The sequence below is a fragment of the Pipra filicauda genome, unplaced genomic scaffold (genome assembly GCF_003945595.2).
Source record: "Pipra filicauda isolate LSUMZ 115617 unplaced genomic scaffold, ASM394559v2 scaffold20_size4479445_pilon, whole genome shotgun sequence".
NCBI lineage: Eukaryota > Metazoa > Chordata > Aves > Passeriformes > Pipridae > Pipra > Pipra filicauda.
Genome location: NW_024104321.1, coordinates 1,116,831 through 1,143,668, shown reverse-complemented (window position 1 = coordinate 1,143,668; position 26,838 = coordinate 1,116,831). Strand labels below are relative to the sequence as shown.

The 26,838-nt window shown below is 38.2% G+C and overlaps 1 protein-coding gene and 1 long non-coding RNA gene across 5 annotated transcripts in view; one reads left to right on the top strand and one right to left on the bottom strand.

Annotated features, from left to right (window-relative positions):
- Nucleotides 1-411: 411 nt before the first annotated feature.
- On the bottom strand, nt 412-15,043 carry CUNH8orf88 (chromosome unknown C8orf88 homolog). Of its 3 annotated transcripts, XR_005563436.1 has the most exons (7): nt 14,943-15,043; nt 12,707-12,813; nt 11,893-11,969; nt 8,361-8,445; nt 4,823-4,929; nt 4,631-4,734; nt 412-693 (listed from the first exon to the last, which is right to left on the bottom strand). XR_005563436.1 is itself a non-coding variant. In XM_027737379.2 (6 exons), the coding sequence occupies exons 2-6, from the start codon at nt 12,792-12,794 to the stop codon at nt 655-657; spliced, it is 396 nt and encodes a 131-aa protein (XP_027593180.1). In that variant the 5' UTR covers nt 12,795-12,813; nt 14,943-15,040; the 3' UTR covers nt 412-654. The 3 variants fall into 3 exon arrangements, 2 of the variants coding, with proteins under 2 accessions (XP_027593180.1, XP_039236925.1); XM_027737379.2 differs by lacking the exon at nt 4,631-4,734 and having other exon boundaries at nt 14,943-15,040; XM_039380991.1 differs by lacking the exons at nt 4,631-4,734; nt 14,943-15,043 and adding an exon at nt 14,757-14,815.
- Nucleotides 15,044-15,102: 59 nt separating this feature from the next.
- The window catches only part of LOC113996359, a 17,583-nt gene continuing 5,847 nt past the window's right edge, over nt 15,103-26,838 (top strand). Inside the window, exons 1-3 of one of the 2 annotated variants that reach the window (XR_003543732.2) lie at nt 15,103-15,688; nt 18,510-18,580; nt 20,309-20,493. This is a non-coding gene — a long non-coding RNA (uncharacterized LOC113996359). Of the gene's footprint in view, nt 15,689-18,509; nt 18,581-20,308; nt 21,787-26,838 lie in introns of those variants that run through there. The other variant, XR_003543731.2, reaches the window with a different exon arrangement.

Below are 26,838 nucleotides of genomic sequence, written 5' to 3'. Positions count from 1 at the left end.
TCAAAACCACTGGACCATTATTTACAAAGCACTTTAAGGAATGCAGTGCACAGGCGTATCTCCTGTTCTGATCCATGATGAGAGAAGATTTCTCATTTTAGTGAAACAAGAGACTTCATACCTTGAAAGAAGGCATGTATATCCACAAAATATTAAGGAATATCTTGTGACAAAATGAAGATTTCTAATTAAGAAAGAAAACAAGTGAAGTTTTGTCAAAAAAACCCAACGAACTAGAGGAGTACATACCCTAAGACATCTGAGATATGACACAGCCGGTATTTGTTGTTCCATCATTATTTCTTAGGAAGGCAGTTGGGAGCAAGCAAAAAGTCCTGGTCAAGTATTGGTTTAGAGTTTATGGTCAGGCAAAATATATGGCTACATAACACAAACAATTCAAGGACAAAATTCTGCCACAGCAATATGCAAAATTATTTATTTTCACTGTAATCATATTACCATCTCAGGCATTACAAATTAAAGGTTTGTCTCTTAAAGCATTTGGGCAATGACAGGAAGAAACAGGCATTTTCTAAAATTTCACAGGGTCCTATTTCCATCTGCAGGCACCCAAATACCTTCAAAAATTTTGAAGACCTACATCATATGTAGCTCCTTCATTGATGGATTTCTGATCTTCCAAACAACATGTCACTTCTTGCATATGTCAATAAAAGGTTTGTTCTTTACCTGTAAGACAAACCAACTCTCAAATTACTTCAGTTGTAACACGCCATTTAAACAAAGTTTTCATTTGGATCCACTTATAACTCTTTCCTATTCCATGTACATTTAACAATTTGATTTTTTTTTAATAGCAAACAGTTCTATTTTCACTAATCATAGAGACTTAATCTAAAATTTTCCTAGAAGACTTTGTCAATACAGTAAAATCTGTTCAAATGTTGAGCTATGTATAGGTAACCCTGAGCCCCATATCACAAAAAAAGTCACTGTCCTTTGGGACAAACGCAGTCCACAGTCCACTGACTGTAACAACAGCATTTCCCTTGTACAAGTCACTTTACCGATGTTTTCTTCATCTGAAAATACAAGTTTCAGTCATAAATGGGCATATACTTCAGCAGCGACTGCAAAAATTCAGAATGAGGAAAGTCTTAAGAGAGGCATGAACTCCCTGAATACTTAATTCAGTGGCAAACTGTTGACAACCACCTGGTCCAAAATACAGTGTCACTGACATATTGTAGGATTGCCTGTTTGTCATCAGAAATTTATCTGGAGGCCACCTTCTGCCACTTTTAGGCATCGCTCACTTAATTTACACATGCATCTCATCAATCCCTCTGCTTTGGCTGTAGAAAAATGGATGACATGGGATCAGTCAACACACTGGTATTTTCTCACACAGAATCTGCTGAATGAAGAAAACCAATGGCTACATAACACAAACAATTCAAGGACAAAATGCTGCCACAGCAATATGTAAAATTATTTATTTTCACTGTAATCATATTACCATCTCAGGCATTACAAATTAAAGGTTTGTCTCTTAAAGCATTTAGGCAATGACAGGAAGAAACAGGCATTTTCTAAAATTTTACAGGGTCTTATTTCTGCTGCATGAAGAAAACCAAAGTGTAGAGGAAATAGGATGGATAATGGAACAAGTGAAGACCACCAACTGTTCAGAAAAGTAAATTTAATGGTTTTGCACACTCCATTGAAAACAAGACCTGAACAATTATATCATCAAGATACAAATGTTCTACCACCATTTCTGGTGCTGCTCTATTAAAGAGTACTGTCTTTAGATGACTTGCTAACAGGATGATGTAAGCCCTTCTACAGGATGTTAAAATTAATCTGTATCTAGAAACTACACCTTTCTAGAAACTACAGAGGCTATGAAGAAGATTTTTATCTAGTTTTTTCTTCTTAACTAGTGGAAACATCCAGTAAGATCTAATGAAAGAGACACAGTTTTCACAGCCTCCCCAAAAGAATTCTTTTTTCACTGTGAGGGTAACCAAGCGTTGCAACACGTTGTGCAATCTCTCCACAGAGTGATTGTGAAGTCTCTGCCTATGGATATATCCAAATCTGACTGAACACAATCCTGGGCAGCCTGTTCTAGTTGACCCTACTTGAGCAGAGGAGTTGAATTAGGTGATCTTAAGAGGTCCTTTCCAAACCAAACAATTACAGGAAAATTCATTAAAAGCTACCAAAAACATGCTTATGAAAGAAAAAACAAACAAGAAAAAAAAAAGAACCAAACCCAAACCAAGGTTGTAGATTATAATTCCATCTCATAACTAAACAGATGAGAAAGAAACAGCACCTAGAAAACACTTCACATCAAAACTAAAGCTGTTTGTACTTGTCCTATAGGCTCTCCACTATTAATCAATCTGTTCTCTACTTCCATGTGGAATGCTCCGACTCTGACACGTAGTCTTGATAAGCAAGGTGTCACACAAAGCAGGCAATTTAACATGCCAGGCTGATGACCCTGTACTGCACTAGGAGCCTGAAATCACTGTCATTTCTGGATAAATTAGTTCTGAACTTATCTTCACTTTTTCTTTGGTTCCAGGTGCCTTCTCACGCTATTGCATTTTCCCTTCTTATTCTAACATCTGTTTTATCACTCCTCATTCTTGAAATTCAACACGTGTCTTTTCACACCAATATACAAGACCTGAAAGTAAGATCTATCAGTCATCAGGCCAAGTCAAGTTTAAGCTGTTCCAAGGTAAGATTCAGCTTTTACTCTAGTCACAGATTCTTGTATTTGAATTCCCATACAGAAAAACTTAGTGTCTCCAACTGCTTCAATCTTAATAAAGAAAGTGACTACTGGGTAGGGTTCATGTGTCCCACAAGCAAAATTTTTATTTCAGTACATTTCAGAAATTCTAACAAGGTTTGTATACTGTAACTGAGACCTTACCATGCTATTGGAAGCAACAGTAATTTTTTTGCCTTCCTTCCCAATGAGGAAATTGCTTAGTGAACACAGACATACAAAGTACATCTTAAGACGGTCCACATTCACAGAGCTTAAGTGTTTAATTTGTGTTACTATGCCTCCAAAAAAACTCCCAAATTCCTAAAAATTCAATGTCTACACTAGCATTCAACACTAGAATAAACCAGTGGATAGTTTTATCCTACATTAACAACAAAATATTTATTCTAGTCGATTCAGGAAAAAAAAAGAAAAACAGACTGTCACCAACCAAAATGTGGAACTTCTGAAGCATGATTGGCAACCTAATATCACCTTCATATACTGACGAGACCAGTATACTTGCAATATTCTTTTCAACACTCCTCAAGATCAACTGAAAGTTTTTGCTTTTGTTTAATGAGATTGTTTTCCTTCAGTTTCCTACACAACCACCCACACTTTGCGCTTAAGACACCAATACCAACAGCTGAGTGATACACTTGACCTTACTCTAACACAATATCCTGACTAACAAGGGTTTGTAATTTGCCCATCTCCTTTTGAAGCTGAATAGAATCAAAAATCTCACTGCTTTTTGTATCTGTATGACAAACTAGCCTGTGCAGGTGGGGGCTTACAAACATATGACTAACATAAAGCAGAGGAAAGACTTTAACAGCAGGCCTCACAAACCATGAGATAGCCTTATTTCTAAAGACAAGACTATACATATAGAACTGGATACATTTATGACCTCATGCTACAGGTGTACATCCTCCAGCCCCAAAACAATCTCGCAAAACACATGCAATCCATCTTGGCTCCTATGAGTTTTTACTATCCTTCTTTCACTCTACCCAATTATTTGCCATTTGGTCAGGTAATGAGAAATTTTAGAGTGAATTAGATCACTGATTTAATTGCTGCTGGGGCCCTCCTTTCTCCTATGAATGTAACCATGTGAAAGTGCATAGATTATCGAAATTTGCCCCCCTTAGAAACTCAAGTGACAGGGCAAGGGGAAGTAAGGAAATTCAAGAGCAGAAATTTCCCTATCTGAAGGCAGGTTTTCAAACAAATAAAGCTTTCATCTTGAGGACAAATAGAAAGACATAAAAAGTAAGATCAGCAAAAGCCAATTACAGTCATATATTAGCTTAACTTTGTTTTTTAAAAGGGTAGAAATTTAAAAAGTTTAAAAATACCTCTAAATGGGGCCAACACAGTAATCATCTGGACATATTTCTCCATAATAGGAACCTATTTCTAGCAGAACTACATCCCAATAGCCTCAAAAGCAGCCTAATATGTAGCCTATTTTGACATGATAATATTTACCCTGAAGATTTTCCCAAACTTAAGATGTGGAATGTGAACCAGTAGATTTTTTTCTCCTAGGATACAAAATATTTGAGGATTATTTCATCACAGAGGTTAAGGTAGCACACCTGGATATCCTTCACATTCATCATTCATTTCTATTGATTTCTCCCCAAAACCATAGACCAGATATATTGATAATGCAAATTGAATTAAGCTCATTAATAGTTTTGTAGTGGACACTGATGCATGGACAACTTAAACACTGGATTCAGACTTTCACCAAGCTGGAAATTTATCAAGATTGTTCTCTTTTATTTTGAACATTTGGAAACATACCTGATCTTTTTCCTGAAAACAAAAAACCCTTTCTCTTTATATGGTACTTACCACAGTAAGATGTCAAATACCAACTGGGGCAGTTACATACAAAAGTAACAGAGCTGAACTGCACAATCTGTCTTTTGAAGGTTTTACCAACTTGGCAGGCTAGTCTGAGGGAAAATGTTTCCTGTCAAATGGGTTGTCAAAACCTCCATGAATGATTTTATAACTTCACTTAATGCAAAAAAATGCACTTACTGGCTTCTCAAGTACAACTGGATGATCAGGAAGAAACTCTGGCTTCTTCTGAGAGAGAGAAACACTTGAAAGCTTCAGAAGGAAATCTCTGCTGTATTGGATCCTTTCTGTGAATATACAAAATCACGAAATTCAACATTGTTGTTTAAGGCATTAACATTGGAAATTCAGAAAAATTATTTGGTTACTCCTAGAAGGGTGGAAATGTTGCATGTGAAATATAAAAATCAGTATTAAAATCAGGAGTCATTTCAATCTTATCTTGCATCAGGACAATTTGTAGTAAACTACAGAGCATTTCACCAGTAAATTAACACAAAAGAAGAAAAAAAAAATGAATTTAACCTTACACTAGAGACAGACTCCCCGTATCCTGTTTTAGTTAACAGAAACACCACAAACTGGTCTTGAAATCCTAGAAGAATCTGTTAACTCACACCAAAGTGGTACATATTTCTAAGGGAGACATAACAGAAATAAAGTGTCTCTTTTCTTGGAGCTATTAAGTTGGATGTCTTTTAACACCAAAAAGTAATGGTGAGATGTGCTGCATGTAAACTGGCCAACAGTTTAAAACCAAAGAAATAGCTTTAAGGGTATTACAAATCAACAAGAGTCGGGGCTTTGCTTAGAGCATGCAGGTTTATTGTTCGAGTTCATAGCAGTGTCTCTACTCCAGCACAGTGTCGGATACAACATGTCTAGCTGTGTCCAGATTTTAAGTTGATATTCTCAAGCAAGACTAGAAACAAGAGGAAAGGAATTAGGAAAAGAAGGGACAAGTTTTATCTCTGGTCCTTAGTGACAATGAAGTTCATTCCTTTAGGAATCATGGGCTGCCTGCAAGACTGTTACACAGTCACCTGATGGACTACAGTTTTATTTCAGACTGTAGGATGTTGACAAAAGATAAGGTGACAAAGTCAACTATGACTGGGATTTTTTTCTGCCTTTGACCACGGGCGATTGCAATAACTGCTGAACCTATGGGAGGGCATGTGGGAACAGTTTAAAGAATACAAGAATACTTGAAAACTTATGGCTTGTTTTTTTCCCTCCCTTGATTAAAAACCTAGGACTTCTATAAGGCCTCTGAGACAGTCCCCCACAACATCCTTCTCTCTAAATCAGAAGGAATGGATTAGATGGGTGGACTGTTTGCTGGATGAGGAATTGGTTTGACAGTTGCATCCAATCACATGTTGGAGTAAGTCCAAAGGAGAGTCATTAAGTTGACCACAGGGCTGGAACACCTCTCCTGTGAAGACAGACTGAGAGAGTTGGGGTTGTTCAGCCTGGAGAAGAGAAGGCTCTGAGGAGACCTTATAGTAGCCTTCCAGTACCCAAAGGGGGCTTACAAAAAGGCTGGAGAGGGACTTTTCACAGGCATGTAGTGATAGAACAATTGGGAATAGCCTTAAGATGAAGGACAGTAGGTTTAGATTAGATATGAGGAAGAAATTCTTCCTTGTGAGGCACTGGAAAAGGTTACCCAGGGAAGATATGGATGCCCCACACCTGGGAGTGTTCAAGGCCAGGCTGGATGGGGCTTTAAGTAACCTGGTCTAGTGGAAGGTGCCCCCCCTGCCCATGGAAGGGGGTAGAAACTAGATGATTTTTAAGGTCCCTTACAATCTAAACCATTCTATGATCCAAAGAGTATCCAATTAAATGTCCAGATGGAGATCAGTGAGCGATGAGTGGTGTACCTCAGGGTTCCATATTTGGACCAATACTGTTTAATATCTTTATCAATCACAACCAGTGGGGTCACGTGCACCCTCAGCAAATTCACAGATAACACCAAGCTGAGTGGTGCATTTGACACACCTGAAGGAGAGGATGCCATCCAGAAGGACCTGGAAAAACTCAAGAAGTGGGCCCATGGGAATCTTATGCTGCATTTAACAACTGCAGAGACAGATAACTGGAAGCAGAGTACCACTGAACAGATATCAAATGGAAATTATTATCTAGAACTTAAAGTACAGCTGAAGATAAAAGGAGTTCCAGAAGAAATTTTACAGTGTGAGGGGAAAAAAAAAGAAGAAAACAAAAGACTTATTTGTAAGCAGCAGCTGAACAGCAGAACCTCTAAAGTTGTGTTACTCTGAAGGAAAGGATTACAACAATCAGCAAACAAAAGCCCTTTGAAAATAAGTGTGAGAAAACACTTGTGGAAAATTGTGTAGTAGACTCAAGGGAGGCATCTAAGAGCAATTAATCACAGAACAACATCCAAAATGATGACTTTTATACAAGAGACCAGGATCTGATGAGAAGCCGTTTAAGATCTTGTAGAACACAATAGTCTCTACAACCACAAGCAGAATTGATGAGAAAGGGATCAGAACACCACCACCAAAAAGACAGAACTTGACATCCAACTGACATCTGACTAGATCCAAAGAATAGAAATCTATTAATCAAGATCAAGAACAGAAGAAATGAACCTGAGCTTGAATGGACTTACTTTCAAGTCAGTAACACACAACAGAGTAGAATTACTGCTCAAGAACCTGAGAGATGGTAACCTCTCTCAGACTGAGAAAAATAGGAAAGGCTCAATAAAACTTAATAGAATTCTTTCGGTCCTTGAGTTCTAAGAGTAACAGAACAACCCAAGTCTTCAGAGATTATTTAAGGATTGGAGATTACAGATGGAGATCTAGGATGATTAAATACAGGAAGATACAGACAAAAGAAGTTGTCTCAATGAACCAATGACCTGAGCTGGATCACTCATGCAGGTCCTGTGACATGCTTAACAATGAAGAATTAGGTAGGAAGTAGGGCAGAGAAGTACTGTGAGAATTCATCTGAAATCTGAGATTATTGCTTAATGAAAAAAAAAAGTAAAATTTTGGCTACTACCAATGCTCCACCTGTACTGACAGGCAGTACAAAGAGAAAAGCATAAGGAGCAAACCTTAAGGACAGTACTGACACAAGAATCACCTGCCCAGGACTCATCATTAGAGAAATTAATTCATTTTTTATTATATAAATATTAGCCTTTCAGAACCACTGTAGTAAGAGTAGGACAAGTAAGCCAAAAAACTGAGTTCTTTAATCGATTACATGCAATAGTCTGTATGCCATGACTGACCCCTGTAACAGGCTAAAGGATGCAACTCAAATCTGTACTTCTACACACACAAGCAATTTACACAAAACTAGGATTTTGTGTAAAGTATTTTTTTATGGCTGAGGTCTGTTTTTTCTTGCATTTGTTTTTTGTTTGCTTTCTTGGGTTTGTTTGGGTTTTTTTAAAGACAGTTACACTCTTACATGCAAGCAAGTCTACCAGTGGAAGTTTCCCACCTCAGTTATGGTCAAATTTTACACCTTCTCTAGAGTGTTATGTTAAAACCAGAAAGGTTTCATATTACTCTCCAACTGTGGTACAGAAAAGAGCCAAACTACCAATGCACTGGCTAATCAGAAAAAATAAAATGCAACCCACATCACTTCAGATTTCAGGTGTCTTTCATCCAGAAAATGCAATCCTGACACAGCTCTCCATACAGTATTTTACCTTTTTTTGCTCCTGATTCATGTTGTTTTGGTTGACAGAGCATCACAGTTTGAGTTAAGATCTTCACTTCAGTCATTTCAGATGACTAAAATAGGAAGGAAAGTTATGAAGTTTATCTCCTTTAGGCACACTAAAACAGGGATGTATGTTTCTTAGTTTCTTAGTTAAAAATAACAGTTGTAGCAGTTTAATTTGAACCTGTAGAATGTTTGTTACTCTTTTTTACATACAATAAAGGAACAGTTCAACAAAGCAATACAGGTAAACACAACTGAGAGCCATTTTTACACAGAATTTTACAGTGGTATTGCTAGTTTTTAAAAAGAACATAATTATCTCCTCCTTTTCTGTTATCTCACCCAGAATGCAGCCAGAAGCTGCTACACTGGGGAATAAGAAAAGCAGGAAGGACTTTCCTTAAGACCAAAGGATGGACTTGGATTCTCTCACTTGGCAAAAAAGGTTTCATAAGCATCAAGAAACAGCATCTACAGCATAATGTTGAGTTCCCTCAGCTGCCAAAACCTTGAAGAGAGTGTTCTGGAAAGTAGGAAAGCAGTTTATCAACAGTTTGTCTTAGCTCTGAAGAGGCTCCACAAGTTTGGCTGAGGAATTTTAACAACATTCTGAGACAGATGGGAAGGAGACAAGAACTGAAAATTTTGGGAAGCATTTGTTGAAAATAGGAGAGATCCTATTTTCTTCACAGAGACAGCAGTTAACACTTGGTATTGTAAGTTCACCAGCTTTCATGGTGTGTTAAAACTACAAATTGTGAAACGGCAAAATATTTATGTTTTATTCACCTTGCTCACATTTCCATTTCCTCTGGTTGAAATTTATTTGTCTTCTCCTGATTTGTCTAAACTAAACTAAACTTCTAAACTAAAACTTCTGGTAAAAACTCTGAAAAATCTAGGTGTTTCAGAGAATGAAGTTAACAGAGAGCCCATACTGCTAATTCTAACTGCTTTGTGATGTTCAACTAGTCTTCGTAAGCCTTAGCTATTCAAAGGCTCTTTCCAAGAAAGAAATCCAAAGATTTTACATAGAATCACAGAATCATAGAATCAGCCAGGTTGGAAGGGACCTCTGAGATCATCAAGTCCAACCCTTGATCCACTACCCCCGTGGTTACTAGACCATGGCACTAAGTGCCACATCCATCATCTTAAAAACCTCCAGGGATGGAGAATCCACCACCCCCCTGGGCAGCCCATTCCAATGCCTGATTACCCTCTCTGGAAAGAATTTCTTCATGATATCTAACCTAAACCTTCCCTGGCACAGCTTAAGACCACACCCTCTGGTCTTACTGATAGCTGCCTGGGAGAAGAGACCAAGCCCACCTGGCTACAACCTCCTTTCAGGTAGTTGGAGAGAGTGATGAGGTCTCCCCTGAGCCTCCTCTTCTCCAGGCTGAACAACCCCAGCTCCCTCAGCTTCCCCTCATAGGACTTGTGCTCAAGTCTCTTCACCAGCCTTGTTGATTTTCTCTGGACCTGCTCCAGCACCTCAATATCCTTCCTGAACTGAGGGGCCCAGAACTGGACACAGTACTCCAGGTGTGGCCTCACCAGCGCTGAGTACAGGGGAAGAATCACTTCCCTGGACCTGTTGTCCTTCCCCGGACACTGTTCCTGATACAGGCCAGGATGCCATTGGCCTTCTTGGCCACCTGGGCACACTGCTGGCTCATGTTCAGCCTCCTGTCAATCCAAACTCCCAGGTCCCTTTCTGCCTGGCTGCTCTCCAGCCACTCTGTCCCCAGGCTGTAGCACTGCATAGGGTTGTTGTGGCCAAAGTGCAGGACTCGGCACTTGGCCTTGTTGAACCTCATCCCATTGGAATCAGCCCAACTCTCCAGTTTGTCCAGGTTCCTCTGCAGAGCCCTCCTGACTTCCAGCTAATCAACTATGTGTCATCTGCAAATTTACTGATGGTGGACTCAATCCCCTCATCTAAATCATCGATAAAGACATTAAACAGAACTGGGCCCAACACTGATCCCTGGGGGACGGCACCAGTGACCGGCCGCCAACCGGATGCAGCACCGTTCATCACCACTCTCTGGGCCTGGCCCTCCAGCCAGTTCCTAACCCAGCACAGAGTGCCCCTCTCAACATGTTCTCAAATCCATATGAAAAAGACAACCACGACAAAGCACAATTTACAGTAATGCGCCAATGTCACCGCAGTATTTTTGCATTTCTTCCTGCACCATGTCCCATCACATCATCCTGCCAACTGCTCTACAATATCAAGTCTGATTAAATAGTGATAATAGGCAACTCTTTATCATGAGATCGAGGTCCTAGTATCTTCAGAACTAAATACGGAATGTTTCTGTTTAGAAAAATATTCTACGAAGCTACTCTGCCAGCCTTCAGGCCCATGTTGCCCATCAAGAAGGGCACTCACTGTTCAGATGGTATGTGGAGTACCCATGAAACAGTTTACAGCCAAACGTATTACTAATGAGTTTTTTCCATATCCTATGCCAAAGAAAAAGTTTAAAAAATATTAAAAATACAGCTATACTGACATGAGGACTACAACACTGCTGACCACAGGCTTATTTAAAAGGGAACAGTTTGTTTTCTGTTCTTCTCAATAACTACTGCTCAACAGACAAGTATAACTGTTAATTTCCCTATATGTTATCAAGAACAGGCTCTTAACACCTTGATTTTATTTTAATTTTTTTTTTTAAAGTCAAAGGCAGCTTCCAGAAGCTTTATACAATAACGATTATTAAAAGTCTTCTAAAATAAAAAGAAAAAGAGAAGGAACAGGCATTTTTTCTAACAAAAAAACCCCACACAAACTATCAATAAACTCTGAAGAACATTGAAATCAGAAGCAACAGAAAATCAAATTCAGACTATGAAACATTAAGCATTCCAGTTGGAAGACTTCAAACTTCATTTTGCAGCAAACAGCTACAACCAATTTAAAGTTTGAAGGACGCACTGTACCATGCCCAAACCCAAGTATTTCTGGCAATAAAGCACTACAGTGCTTCTGTTTTTCTGAATGCTAGAGCTCGCTTATTGCCTAGTCCAGCGCAGTGAATGAAACATAATTACAGAATGCACTGGAACTGTTAAATTTCCTACTTTTGTGAAGTCTCAAATGAATTTGTACATGTGCTAACAACAAAAAGAATTCTAATGTTATTATTTACACATAATAAGCAAAGACTAGATATGTGTACTTCAAAAGAGCTGTCTTAAATTCACAACGAAGACTAAAGTAATGCCACACAGACTTGCATAAGAATCTTAAATTCCTAAGCTGCATTTTTCAGCTACTAGTGCATGCAAATACCAAGGAAAGGCATTCCTGAAACTCATAATTCTTTTTAACAGTTCTGACACTCCCAGTTTAAAACCTTCTGATTCAAGGACACTCCTAGCAGGAAATAGTTTGCTTTTCATTTGGTAGCATAATGGATCAAGTGATCTCCAATTTATAAGATGCTAGAACACACGCCATCAACTTTATCATCTACTGTTTACTCAGTACTCACCCAGTTAACCTTACTCTGCAAACATACTTCAGTGCTGCCAGGTAACTCAGTCTGAACGTTTAATGCAATGGCTGATGCTGGTGAAGATAAAACATTAAGGAAAAATAATTTCAACAGACTCCACATAACTTACCACAAGAACATTCCTGACTGCAAAGAGATTACTTGCAAAAATTTTATAGAAAGTCAAAATTTATCACATCACTTAGATTCAGTCCACATCAGTCAGAAAATTTCTAACTTAACAATAACAACAGCTGTAATACTGCAATATCTAGGAGGCACATAGAAATTTTAAAAAAAAATAAATAAAATGAAAATATTCTCACCTGACATAACTGTTGCATGATTTTATTTTTCTTAAGCTTTTTTGGAATGTTTTGTTTTAAACTTGTATGAAGGCTAGATAAGAACAGAGAAGTGCAGTGCATTGGGCTCGCAATAAAACCTAAAAAATCTATTTGTTAAATTATGTGTACTTTATGTTTTCAATAGGTGTCAACAAACTCAAGAAATCCAAATTTAACAGAGAAGCCTGATCCAGCTTTCTGAAGCCAGATTTCAGATGCCAAGCTAGAACAGCACTAAAGAGTTCTGCATAACCCTGAAGTTTAAATTCTGATTTTATCACAGAGATAATGTGATAAGATCAATACATGGCAAGATATTTATTCACCACTATAGTTTGAACAAAGTCCTTAAAAAAAATAAACCCAAACCAAAACAAACGAAGTCACCTTAAAAGTCCTTGTTATTTCATTAAACATAACCAAAACTTTGGCAAACTGAACTGTACCTTAGCCATGCTACTCACCTTGTTTAGAAGACAGGTGATGCACAGGTCGTGCTGGCTGAAGGGATTTGCCAATAAACTTTTTTGCTTCTGCAACATTTTGAAACATTGCACTTCAAAAAAAGCAGCTGAAATTATTAGAGACTGTTCAGTTTAAGAAAAGGATGTTAAGGAAGAAGAGCAGTCTACCTACCACTCATTAGCTGCATTGGACAAGGCAATACACTACTGCATCCGGGCAGGAAAAAGCAGAAAAGGTCTGATGCGGAAATTCTGTGATATGATTGAATATGCTGGATAAAATTTGCATGAAGACAGAATCAGACACCTCTCTCATTTTTCCTTCCAACTGAGCTACCCTATAGCTTCCTCTCCACAAAATTTTTTTCCCTGATTATCTGTGTGTACATTTGGAGAAAGGAGATGGGGACATGTGATGGAAATGAAGGTGTTTTCTAACAATTTAATTCAATGGGTTTTTAATTAATTAACATCAGCGTACCTCTTACACTCTGCTGTCTGGATAGGAGTTCTCTTACATACATATATAAACCTACAGAATTGTTTTTTAATATCTACTTTAGTTACATTAATTCAGTTTTGTATCTTCCCACTCAGTTTAGCTACTACAGAAGAACCAAAAACTGCAAAGGTGATGGTGGGCAGACAAATCTCCCACTTTAAGTAAATAATCAGTTGTAAAATGTAACATCTATATTTGTATATTTGTAACATCTATATCTTAATATATCACCTTCCCACTTCCATCTCCTTTGTCATCTGGGAGATTTTATGATTTGAAGGAACTTCAGCTTCTTTTAGAGAAAAAGAATAATAGAAACAACTATGAACACAATAAAAACGATATTGAAATTCTATTTTCTCTAGGAAACTTTACGAGACAAGGGAAAAACTGTTATAACAAAAAAAAATCAAAAGAAATTATCATGACTGCAAGAGTTACAACTACATTATCCATTTTCAGCAGGGAACAGGAAAAGACAAGTTAGGCTTTTTGAAATATGCCCAGTATCACACCCCACTTTAACTGGTCTTTGCATTATAGAAAGAAAACCAAAAATCACCTGCAAATTTACTATACTATAATTTTTTGAACACTAAACTTCTAATATAGTCAAGTAACAATTTTCCAACATATGAAGTTTGAATCCACTCAGGCCTAGAAACCAACTGTTAAATGGCTACTGTCTGAATTAAAACAACTTAACTAAATCTAGAAAAAAAATTCTGGTTTGATTCCTTGCTTTTTTACCTGCTCATCTTAAAAAAGGAAGACTTGAAAGCTGTAGTCAAAAGCAGCAATGAAAATTCCTGCAGCTCAATTAACCAAGACTACTGACACGGATGCCATATTTCATTTTACCCAGATTAGGAATGCTTCTTTAAACCATATTTATAATAAATTTCCGCATAGAGCGAGGTAGTAATAACACAGATTTGCATTGGAAGAGTAAAAAAAAAAAAAAGGGGGAGCAAGTTTTCCTCTATACCCTGATTGCAAATGATATGCATGCTTTTTAAAAATGGGAAAAACCGTTTAAGAGGCTAGCTAGCTTCTAGAATGCAGCATCTGTATTTTTATAGCATTCTGACAATAAAAAAAGCTGTGTGGTGACAGCAAAACAACACATTTTGCCCCTCTTGCCCCACCCCACTGGGAAAAGGCTGGAAAAGATCGCAACAAGTCATCTAGCCCAATCTCCTGATTCATGGAGTGTTCTGACTAGTATCAAGAAAAGTAGAGAAAGAATAGTTTAAATAGCGGAGAAATAAACTGCCTCCATGAGAGACCAGTGCAGCAGAGGAAGCATCCCAAGACTTCCCCCTTATAAAGACCACATTGCTTCTCGGGAGTTATTACTATGGGAGACTTCCCCCTTACAAAGACCACATTGCTTCTCGGGAGTTATTACTATGGGAGACTTGCCCAGAGAAGGGAATCCCTCTGGCACCAGCAAACGGGCCCAGCAGCAGTTCTGTGGGACCCAGTTTTTTTTAGTTTCTTAACAAGTTGGACATTGACAGCAGCCCGCATCTTACGAGGGCCCACCTCAAGTGTTCTTTGGAAGACTCTCTCCTGAATGCGTGAAAGAGAACTGACGCAATATTGGTGAAAAATCCCCCGAAACTGACCGTGCCCCCCTCGCCCAAACTGGCAGCGCACCCGGAGCCCCACAGCCCCCGAGAAACAAAACCTCCTCGCCCCCTCCTTTGGGCCAGGGGGTCGCCAGCCCACCTCGACCGTCAGCAGCGCCCCTGCCCCACGACCCCAGTGGGCTCCGCTGTGGCGGTGCCTCCCTCACGCCGGGCGGGGCGGGGCGGCCCTCGCGCGGGGCTCGGCCGCGGCCGCGTGCGGGGCGGCGCCGTTGAACGTCGCCCTGAGGGAGCCTCGCCCTGAGGGAGCCTCTCCCCGAGGAGCGGGGAGAGCGAGAGGAGGGGCGGCGGCCCTGCTCCCCCGGGGGTCGGGTCTGAGAGGGGCTGGAAATGAGTGAACGTGGTGTCCTCCTCTGGCCCGCAAAGTGAGTCACGTTCTGTCAGAAGACAGGAGAAAATAAGCGACTTTTGAACACAACTGTGGACCTCCACAGCTAACCTCGTCCAGAAAGAAAAGGGAAATCCACAGGCCTTGGAAAGCTGTCACTGAGTCAGAAAACTGTCCTCGCCAACCTGCCTCATGGCACCGACCAGTGACATGGGCAGGAGGGACCAGAGAACGGCCTCTCAGCAACAGAGGGGATGGCATCCTGCGTGCTTTGGAAATTCAAGTGTATTTTATCTCACAATATGTAATCAACAATTAACAATGGAAACACCCTGCTGACTCCCAAAGGAACAGACTACAATTTCCTGGTGTTAGTTTGCTAGATTCAGTAGTCATCTTACTTAAGTATACAACATTAAAGTCCTTAACTTTTTTGTTAATTTTTTTAATACGTATTTAATATCACCTGCTAGGGAGTCCGGAGGTACTGTACAGAACAGGTAGGTAACATCAAGCACATAACTAGATAAATAGCAAGTACTTAATTATTAATATTCAACATTAAGATGTACAGTCCTGGCTAGTTTATAAAGACTGTTTTATTTCATCAAGCATATTGGTTCTTTGCTGCAGTCTCTGAATTTTATTAACTTAGGTATGCAGAGTTGAAACTGTCCTTGAAATAGCGGCTATTATATACAGATGTCATGCTCCTATAGTAGTCTCTCCTAACATCATCTTCCAGTTGGTTTCCTCAACTGTTCACGCATGGTGTGCTATCACATTCTTTTTGCAGACACTGATGCAGCACATCTGCATGCTCACTGACCCACTTGCTGCCATTTAAGGTCCTGTTTAAAGTAATTTCTCCCAAGTGAGTTAGTTTATACTCAGACATATCCTGTTTCTTCTAAGCCAGCATCTATTCTCACAGGATTGTCATGTAAAACAGTTGCTCCTCTGTTCATGTTTTAGCTAAATCAGAACTGATTATCAATTATTAATATGTAAGTGCACATAAATATTAATGTTGGCTGCTACTCCAGAACTGTTACTGATGGGAAAGTCAATGGGGCAACTAAGATAAAGGTATGTTTTTTCATGGGACTGTTGTGCTTTTTCAAAGAAGCATGTCAGGTACTGCAAACCAGATTTACAGCAGATCAACACAAGCCTTCTTGACTTACTGAAATGGTATCACAGAGATGTAGAATTACATATTCTTCCAGTATTTTTACAGATTTAAATATGCTAAGGATGAACTAAACAGTAAAAATCCTCACTTGTCTTTTTCATAGGGGCTGTAAACTGGGCTGCTGCTTCTAATCTGTAAGGAAAAGAGAAGGGACAGGAGCAGAAATAGGGCAAGAGGAAAAAAATGGTGTGTGCCAGTTACTTTGAAAGCTTGTTGCTCCTAGGCCTGCTGGGAAGATGGGAATATTAGGGCAAGTAATGGCTGGTTTTTGAGGCACTGACTGTCCCAGCAGGAATAGTTATCACCTCACAGGCTGCCGCCCATGAGTTGGCAATACCAGCAGCAGCAGTGAGGCTTTCCAGCCTCTGGCAGAGGAAGATGGAGTGCTGGACTGCAGCCACTTCACAGATCCCAGCAACCTGCTGTCTTCAGCAACTTTGCCTGTGCCTAGAGAGAATTGTGCTTCTGATTGTGGGAAATGAAAACATAAAGTGGAAAAAACTTTAGCTTTTATCAGTTGTCTCCCAGTTTGCTTGGTGCTGGTAATTACACTACTGAAAATTTCTACTTCATTTGGTATTGTCTATGTTCTTACATTACATGATGATAATCTAGTGTTCTCTCAAATACTTGATATATACAGTAATTATTTTGAAGGGCCAATGACAGGTCTAGCCAAGAGAGATTTACTGTATATAGCGAAATATAAATATTAAAGTTTTAATAGATGTGTGAACAAAATCCATATATACATAGAAAAAACTCACCCCCAAACCAAATGTCTTTTTCTATTTTGTGAAATAATCGGAGATTATTTCTTTTTAATATTCTGATTGTGCTCCTAAAGGCCGTAGATTGCAGAAAGCCACACAGTTACACTCCCTGTAGTAGATTTGGTTCAGGAAAGCAGAAAACATTTATGAAAGATAATATCAATATTGCATGTGTAAAAAATGACCAATTGCACATCTAAATGAGCGTGTAATTGTAATTGCACATGATTTTAGTTTTGTAGTGGATGGCACTTAACAGCAAAGTAATGGGTTTGAGCTGAAATGAAAGGACTCTTGGGTCAGCCTGAGGGCAGACTTGTAGTTGCAAGATTAAAAAGCCATTTTCTCTATAATTTGTTATTCAGTTGTGCAGTCAAATGTAATCAGCCTATTTGCATATGTAATTGTGATTTATTTACGAGCACTTTTTTGGGAAACTTTTTTTTTTCCTAAAGCCACTTTTAAAGTAATTTCATCACAAAGCAAAAGCAAACATTATTTCCAATGTTATATGCTTTATTAAGTCAATCAACAGGACACCGAGGGACAAGAATGTACTTGTAAATGTACATATGTGCACACAGAATATTATAGTTGTACTTTTGTGAAGTGGCTGCTTTCAGCTAAACTAGTGACTTGTCCTGGGGAGGCAGCCCAGGGAAAGAATGCAAAAGTTTTTATCCCCTGATTGTTCCTAAAGTTGAGCTGTTTAATATATTAATATTCTTCTTTCAATAGATTTGAGAATTCAGGATATTAATCATGGGTATTAATCTTGTTCTTTTTGACTACAGAAACTGTTGAATTAAAAATGGGAAGTTAGTACTGTATTTGGTGCTTACCACATGTAACTAAATAGAGGCTCAAATGTTTATGATCAGCATATAATACTACATACATTCATATATCAAATATATTTTCTTCACATACAAAAATGCTTTCAAGTCTATCAACTGTCATGCTTCTTCTGAATTAGGATTTTGTATTTTCCTTTAAAATTAATTTTCTGGGATCATTAATTGTAACAGATTCTCAACATTTTCCTTTAATTTCTGAGTTTTTTGAATGTGGAGAAAATCTTAACAACATGGATCTAAGGCACCATGCAAGTATCAAAAAAATCCCTAAATGACAGATAAAATTAATTTTATAAATAAATATATAAAAGACCTACGAAAACTAAACATTCATTATTTTGGGGGAGGTTCATCTCTCATCATGGAGGGGTGGCAATACTGAATTGCAGAGGTTAATTATTGCACCTGAACTGAACAGTGCATTCAGGATGCACTGAATATTCTTAATAACTGCAGACACTGAACATCAGCATTTCAACTGACCTTATTTTATCAGCTTTGAAACACCAGCTGCACATCCTGCTTCTTGAAAGAGATCCCAGAAGCCACTGGCAGGAAGATTAAAAGGTAGGAAGGCCTATGAAACCTGTAGGCTCTGCCATGTCACAGGGTAGCAGCTCAGGCACTGCTCCCTTCTCAGTGTTGCCCCTTTTTTGATGCACAAAACTGTACCTCTGTTAAAGGAACTGCCACGTGGAGGGCATGGCTCAGATGCAGAGCTTTAGTTTGTTATATTGCATTGGATAGTGGAAGAAGATGCCATGGGACAGTGGATCCCTAGAGAAGGAAAACTGTAAGACTGCAGCTAACAGCTTGATGAACTCAGTATATGAAGCAGGGTATCAGAAAGTATCAAAGTACCTGCTGTTTGCTTATTTTTGTTATTAACAAAAGGCATAAGAGATTAACAAAGGCATAAGAGAAGTTAAGATTTGTGGTCCTGCATAGAATCAATCAATAGAAATTCATCCACATCTATCATTATCCAGAACAAAGTTTCATAATCTATATGCACATGCACATAGTAACAGATGAATTAAACAAACAAAACAAAACACCAACCCCCCCCCCATATAGTTCTCTTGTGTGTTTTTAGATATGTACAGGGAAAGAGACTCATGCATTTAATAATTAATAATAATCCTAGAAGAGTTCAATTTGCTTTGGGAGGCTGAAATTCATGGCTTAATACACTTAATGAAAGTTTTGCACTTCTTTTCTGGGTTTGGGCCAGAATTTCACCTGTTATTTGTATAGATTCCTTTACTCTGAATTCTTACATCTGATATAGCTATCATAGCTGAATTACAAGACCTAAAAGTCTTTATATATGCTGGAGTTAGTATCTGAATCTGAAAAGAAACTTCAAGAGAAATCAGCTCCCGCTCCAATGGAATGAGGAATTCTGCTTTCCAGTATTTCAGTCATGGGAATTGGTTTTAGTTCTTAGGCTGATTGAGATTGTTGTCATAACTTTAATACCAGGAGTATATATAGGGTCTTATGACTAAGACATTGCTACCTTTAGATTTAGACTAAATCAGCATGATTCAGCAAATGGCACCAAAACTGTACTGGTAAATAAAGATAGAGTACAATGCGAATAAATAAGTCAGGACCAAGAGCATAAAAGTTAAAAATAAAGGCCAAAGCTTGGAATGTGACATAAGGAAACACCTTGTGCAAAACAGTAGTGATTATAAAAAATGCACACATTAAAACTATGCATTCGTGCTTCTCTGGACTGAGATAATTGTTTATGTCACAGCTGTGGAGAAAAATTGTTATCGAAGTTGTTGACAATTGTTGACAATTTTAGTTTATATGCCTAATAGGAAATATGATTTCAAATTAATAAAGCTGTTATGTTTCCAAATGTGTGTATGTACATATGAGGGTTAGAATGACCTAATTGAAAACTAATCCTTCGTAAGTTAATCCATTTTTATGCACCCAGATTTGCTTTGTCACATTGAAATATATTGTGAAATTACTAAAGGCAAATTACCAAATATTGGAATGGAATAATTATGACCTCAGTTAGCTTTTGCTAGATTTGAGATATGGATGATTTATAAGGAATCAGAATAAAGCTTCTTATATTGATATTTAAATTTTAATTTATTTACAATAGAGAGATTAATATTTTTATAGCTTTTAAGTTGTTATTTGTCCATTCTTCTAGGTAGTGTATATATAGTAACTTGCAAAGATGAACTAATAAGGCAGCAGTCGGTGTAACTTTAGTGTGTATTTGATCTTTCTGCATTATGAAATACATCGTCTCTATTTCAGAAGAGGCAGGGGACGAGCCTTAAACTCCTAAAACAGTTTGGAGCACACACCTATTCACTGCAGAGAGATAATGTGGCTGCTGTGTGTGCTGTCAAAGACTGAGAATGTAAGAAAAAACATCATTCTGTGCTTCACGGTGAAGAACTGCCATCTCCTGCCACGTGAACTAGCGTGAGAGAACCAAGGTAGTGTGAAGTGATCTGAGAAACAGCAGTTCAGAGGAGTGCAGAAGAAAGTCTAGCATTGTAAGCTTTGTCAGTCCACTTTGCGGTTGCCTTTTCTCTGCCAGAAATAGCAGTTTCATGGAGTCAGTGAACTAACTCCTGCCTGGGCAGGGACTCCTTGCCATAGAAACTAATTGCCAAAAGCAGGAAAGCTCTGGCAAGAGAAGACCTGCAGTGGGGTGCACTAAGGGAAAATGAACGCATTGTGTGCCTTGGCTTGGCATTGCCTACTGCAGATCATCCTACTAGAAGCCAGAAACTGTACAGTTTATGCTCTGATGCACCCATCATTTACTTACTCTCAGTTATGTAGGCTTGCCACTTCATTGTAGCAATGGACCCATCAAATTTCACCTGTTTTTGTAACACAGGACAGCAGGTTGTTCTGGCCAAGAAGGTGGTTTTTCTCACCCGGATGCTCTTGATCTTACCCCATTATTTACTGTGTGCCTCTGAAACACTGACAAAGGTAGGGAAAAAGCAAAGGTCACCAAACAGCAAATGAGAAGAAGGAACAACAGCGAGTCAGAAACAAAAGAATTGCTGCTGTCATTAACCAAACATAGGAATAATTAAAAAAAAAAACAAACAAAAAACAACCCAAACACAAAACCAAAAATAGTACCTACAAATCCTGTTCTGGAACTGAAGCCCTAAAGTCATCCCAAGAATAAAAATTTGATTTTTTGAATATGCAAAAGTTTCTACTTCTGTATATGAATTAGAAAAAGTAATTCACTGCCTGCAAAATGAACAGTTGAAGCCTTTGATGTTAGTGAGAGTAAGCCCCCTAACTGGCAAAAATGAAAAGATTTTCAATTCATCTTATTAAAAATAAAAAGGAAACCTCAAAAACATCAGATCAAGTTCTCATTTCTATGTAGAAAATAGTTTGTTGATCAGTCTCTGAGCATAAGTTTGCAGAGACACTTGGCCCCACAAGGCAGTTACAGATATTCCTTTGTTTTAATTAATAAATCGTACTTTCTAGGGCTTTAGAAGTATTACATTAATAATATGTCTTGGTCTGGAACAAATTTATACCATTACATTATATCCATCTATTTTATAATATTCTACCACAGCTTATATTAAAAGTTTTTTAAAATGCATTTTTATGGAGCTTTAATTTAGATTTAATGTTTATCATATGAATGTAGTGAAAGAAATTTGCAAAAAAAAAAGTCTTTATATAAGCTCTGTAAATAAAAGGACTCAAAGGCTGTAAATATTAAAAGTATTTTTAGGCAAGTATTTTACTTTCCATGCTTTTAATTGCCACTGCCAATCAAAACCAAGGTTTATGAGAAACCTGTACTTTTCTGGAATAATCTTTTAAATAACATATTAATTGCAGTTTAATCAACAAATGTAACACATTTTCAGATTTATTTAGTTTTTAATCCAAAGTTTTTAATTAAGCACAAAAGCATTTAGGAAGTTTAGATTTTAAAGGGAGTCTTCTGACAGCCATTCTTCACAGAAATCTATCACTAGGGTATCAGTTTCAATGAGAATTCATCGTGTGAGCTGCTGTGGCCCTCTCTCCACTCGTCCCACCTCCCCCAACCAGGGGTAGATACAGGTATTTTGAGAGTTAAACATGGCTGTCAGTATCCCATTCTGAACATTATGCATGCGCTGCTCTGGGTCAGGAATTTGTTGTCCAGTCTTACCTCGTTCCTGGAAAGCAACTTCAGGGTCTCCAATTGTATCAGTTTCTTATCAGCAATATCATTTTTTGCAGGAGAAGTAAATCCTAACTTGATGTTCTGAATCCAAGCAAAGTTAGCAATATGGGCATCACTAAGACTATATTATATAGTTATACTAAACAGAAAACGTTCTATCACTCTAGTCAAAGAGTGTTAGAAATTGTTTTATTCATTAAAGCATATATTCCTCAACAATTTAGAAAATATTACAGACTTAAAAAATGACAGATTCCATAAGTAATAATGGAATAGGAAACAGGGTTCAGTCAGCTCATGTAAATATCTCATTAAATCAGCTCACACCAAGGCTTTCTTTCAAGCCAAGATTAGGATCTGTGGTTACTTGAAAATTCCATTCAAGTTTTCCAGCTCAGCTAGCCTGTGCACTTACAAGTGTGAAACTAAAAGCAGTTAATCCTAGTGGGGAGGTAAATTAAATTTCACAAGTATAAACACTGGAATTGTAAATTTCATCATTTTATTATTTCTCTGCCTACTCTCAGAAATCAATTCAGTATTAGCAACAGTCCAGTACACTTAATGCTGTATTAAAATACATGAGCTGGGCATATAAAAAATACATGTTGTGGGCTTAACAAGATTATGCCTTGTGCAATGGTCTTTGCAATTGCCTTGTGCAATACTGTCTTTTCTGTCAATGCTGGAAGTTCTTGCTGCTGGCACTGTACCAAGGGCTGGCTGCTGTGACAGCCAGGCTGCTTCTCTGGGGTAGAGAAGGGCACTATCCCAAACAGTGCCTCGCTGACTGTGCGTGACACGAACATCACTGTTCCCATGTCCAGACATGCAGGACAGTGAACTCTCTGCATTCTCCACCTGCTCTGTCTTCTTAACAATAAAGCATAGGAAAAGTCAATAATTTGTTTGACAGAGCCTGTCTCCCAAAATGAGATATATCCCAAGGTTTATTCTCACTAATTTTTACTGTTAGACTGGAAAAAGCATTATTGTTAAGCTTCCTGCCACAGATTTAATACCAGATCTATACAGTATCTTATGACTACACCATTTCTGCCTTTGCAAACTGAATTGTAGTATGTTTGTACATCTGGGGGTTTATTATTGATAATAGCTGCTATGTCACGTTTTCCAAAATAGGAAAGAAAAACACATTTTTAAGGTTATGTCTTCTTTTCACTGTTAACAGTCACAAAAAGTGTAATTTGCTGCAAGCCTACAAGTCCATGAAGTCTATTGCCCATCTCTTCTGATCCTGGTGACAGAACATTTTAAACAAAACTGGAAGTATGTTGATTAGAAATGCAGATTCAAAAGCCTCTGTCCTGTTCAGCAATACGTAAATGAGACTACTTTAGTGTTTTTCTAATCAGAATAAAATTCATGGATTTGAGGGTAGCTGTCCTGTTAGAGCTTCATAGCACAGTAGGTACACAGCGATGCCTATGGTGACAAATGTCCCATCAATCGTTTTGCAGCTGGTATAGAGCTGACTGCAAACCAGCTCAGAAAGAGATTAACGCATAACAACTATGAGAAACTTTTGTGTGTGTTTGTATGTGTGTATGAGAGTGCCAGATCTCTGAGGAAAATCTAAGCTGTTTCATAGCAAACTCCGATTTATTTTGTGGAGGGCTTTTTTGTAGTGTGCATGCATTTTTAACAATTTCTCTTAGCTTCATTACCTCCCTAGTGTCCAGTTTAGACAATGTAAATATAATATTAAATACAACAGCTCTGTGACATTTATGCATTTATAATTTAAAAAAAACCCACAAAAATTAAGATTACCCTTGTAGTTCTTGTTTCTTGGTCGTTTTGGCCCTCAGGAGGTGATTCAACTCTACAGTTTATATGGGCTCCCCCTCTGTCTGTGGGTGCTGTCAAGCTCAGGGCATTTCTGCCAGGAACTCCAGGGTCCCTTGGTTACATAGGATAGTGCTGATGGAGGGAACTTGTAGGGAACACAAGTGTGCTCTTAATTTCAGAGGAGTGTTTTGCTGCTACAGATCTTCCAGCTCCCATTACCTGATACAGGGTAGGCTGATATAGACACATTGGTGTCAAACAGTAAGTCCAGAAGACTAGCTCGTAGCCCAGGTTCTCTCCATCCTCATCCTTTTGCTGCAAAGTCAGGTGGACAGTGATTGGGAGTACCAAAAGCATCTTTGCAGAGATGCTGCAATCCTTTACGGACTAGATAATTGTGCTAAAAGGCCCAAAAAACCACAAAAGCAGCAGTCTGTAAAAAGGTTGGTTTAAGCAGAATTTAATGTAGCTAATAAATTATTAGGTGTTTCTTCCTAATTTTCCATGGTGTGATTTCCTCTGATTCTATTCCTTGGTCTGACTCTCATGGATTCTGTTTTTGGCCTCAGTTTTGTATCACTATCCCCCTCTGTGCTACTTCTTCATCCTGACACTCCCCTTTATTTTCTTCCTTCATGCTGCCCAATTGCCAACAAAATAGCCTGCAGTACTGGTGGAGGCAGTCCTTTCTTCTTTGAGGAATGGAAGAAGGAGGAGTTACAGGAAAGCCATGTGCATTTCCTGCACCTCCAGAATGAAAGATATCCAGCACAAAACAGATATTCTGAAATTTTTAGCTCACTTCTACTAACAAATGTCTACTGAAAGCACACAGGTGAAATTTTTCGAAGTCTCATAACACAGCCATATTTCAGCTCACTTTGGCAGGAGAGTTAAAAATGCCAACTGATCCTGCCAAACTGCTCCAAAGCAGGGTGCAGGGATAGCTGGAATTGTATAGCTATGTGATTTTATTTAAGCATAAACAGTTTTTCCCCTGCTCTCCCTCCTGGCAAAACAGTACTATTTGAACTGAAACTGCACAGAAAATATACCTGAGACACCTGGGATGGAAAATTTTGCTCTAAAAGATTAATATTTGACATTATAAGCATCAAAACAAGAGACAATTAAAGCTCAGAAACTCTGTATTAAAGATTGTTTTTTTCAAGGTACTTTATATTTTATCTCTCTGAAATAGTTAGAAATTATGTTCAGTATGTAAAACTGTATGTTAAGAGGCAAGAATTCGGTATACTTCAAAAGTTTATCTCAAGAAACTGGCAGATACAACATAGTTACAGATACGAAATTAAAAACACCCAAAGAAAAATATGATGACATCACAAAATTAAAGAGGACTCAATATACTCCAGTAATATTACATAGGCAAATAATATAAAAATTAAATTCTCTACCTATTTCCTATCTAGGCAACTCCGCTAATTTTTTTAACAAACTGAAAGCATGACAAGAAAGATGTACTAGACATGGGTAAGAAACTTCACTAATGAACAGTGAAAGTTTAAAGATGTTGCTCTGGAAATACTAGAAACCGATTCTGATCTTTCTGTGAAGGTAATGTGCTGTATTGCCATTTGGTCTGGACCTGTGAGCCTGTTAGCAACTTCCTTCTCACACAGTTTAATTCAAAGCAGTCCTTAGGAAATATTGCAAGAAAAATAAGCAGCATGCCCTCAGAAGTGTTTTTCTAACCTGTCTCTCCATCTCTGCCCCAATTGTTTTGGGCTTGTTATTTTTTTAAGCATTAAGCAATGCACATAAATTTAAGTAAGCTGGAACTATAATCATGTCATAACAAACTTATATAAAGCCATGTAAAAGAGAGAGTATTAAATTTACTTAGAAATAAATTGTTGTTTCTCCATTACAAGACATGCTGTTACTGGATAAAACCTTAATATGCAACTGTCCTTATGACCCCATGTGTCTCATCCAGTTTTATCTTTTAGCCATTTTTTATAAATGTTCTTAAACCCACTCGATAATCATTTTACTAAGTCATTGCAATGACATATAACTTTGTCATCTGGGTCGGCAATTTCCAATCCATAGTCAGATTTGTTACTTATGTTCACTAGTTTTAGCCGAACACACTTCTTGCTAATAAACCCTTAAAAAGGAACCATAAAACCCAGTTCCAAAATCTGTTTAGCCTCATGACCTTTTTTTCCCCCCCAAACCAGCCAACATGAATGCCTACAGATGAATAGAAAAAGTAGAGGAAGTGATGGAGGGATACCTCCCTAGTAGACTCTTCCAGATTCCAGTGAAGTGTAACATGAGTTACAAGTAGCTTTATTGTTCTAAAATAAAAGCCCTTTTGTGATTAAAGCTGTAGGAAATTGAGCCTAGATATTGTTTTCTTGTTGGCTCAAATATCCATAACAAAAATCTTGCAAATAACTTAAATCGGATTAAGTTCCTCTCTCGCCTCTCCTTCATGACCTCCAACCAGCCTTTTGCTCCTTCACCTTCATGCAATCTGCTGCAGCAATTGTACCAACAAAATCATAGAAAGAAATCTGAATTAAGGAAGCACTTTCTAAATTATTTTCAAGCAGGCTTTTGTCCTACAGCAATGGGTGTACAGTGCAGTCGATCGCACTCCTCCAGTACAGCTCTGATGGTAAGCCATGGGATAGGGATGAAGGATAGGTGGAAGGCTAAGGAATGAGGACAATTTAATCTGATCTGGCTACTGAAACAAACATGGTTTGTAACTCCACTATAAAGAGAATAATCTTCAGCATGAAGGGGGATTTAATATAATGAGGGTCTA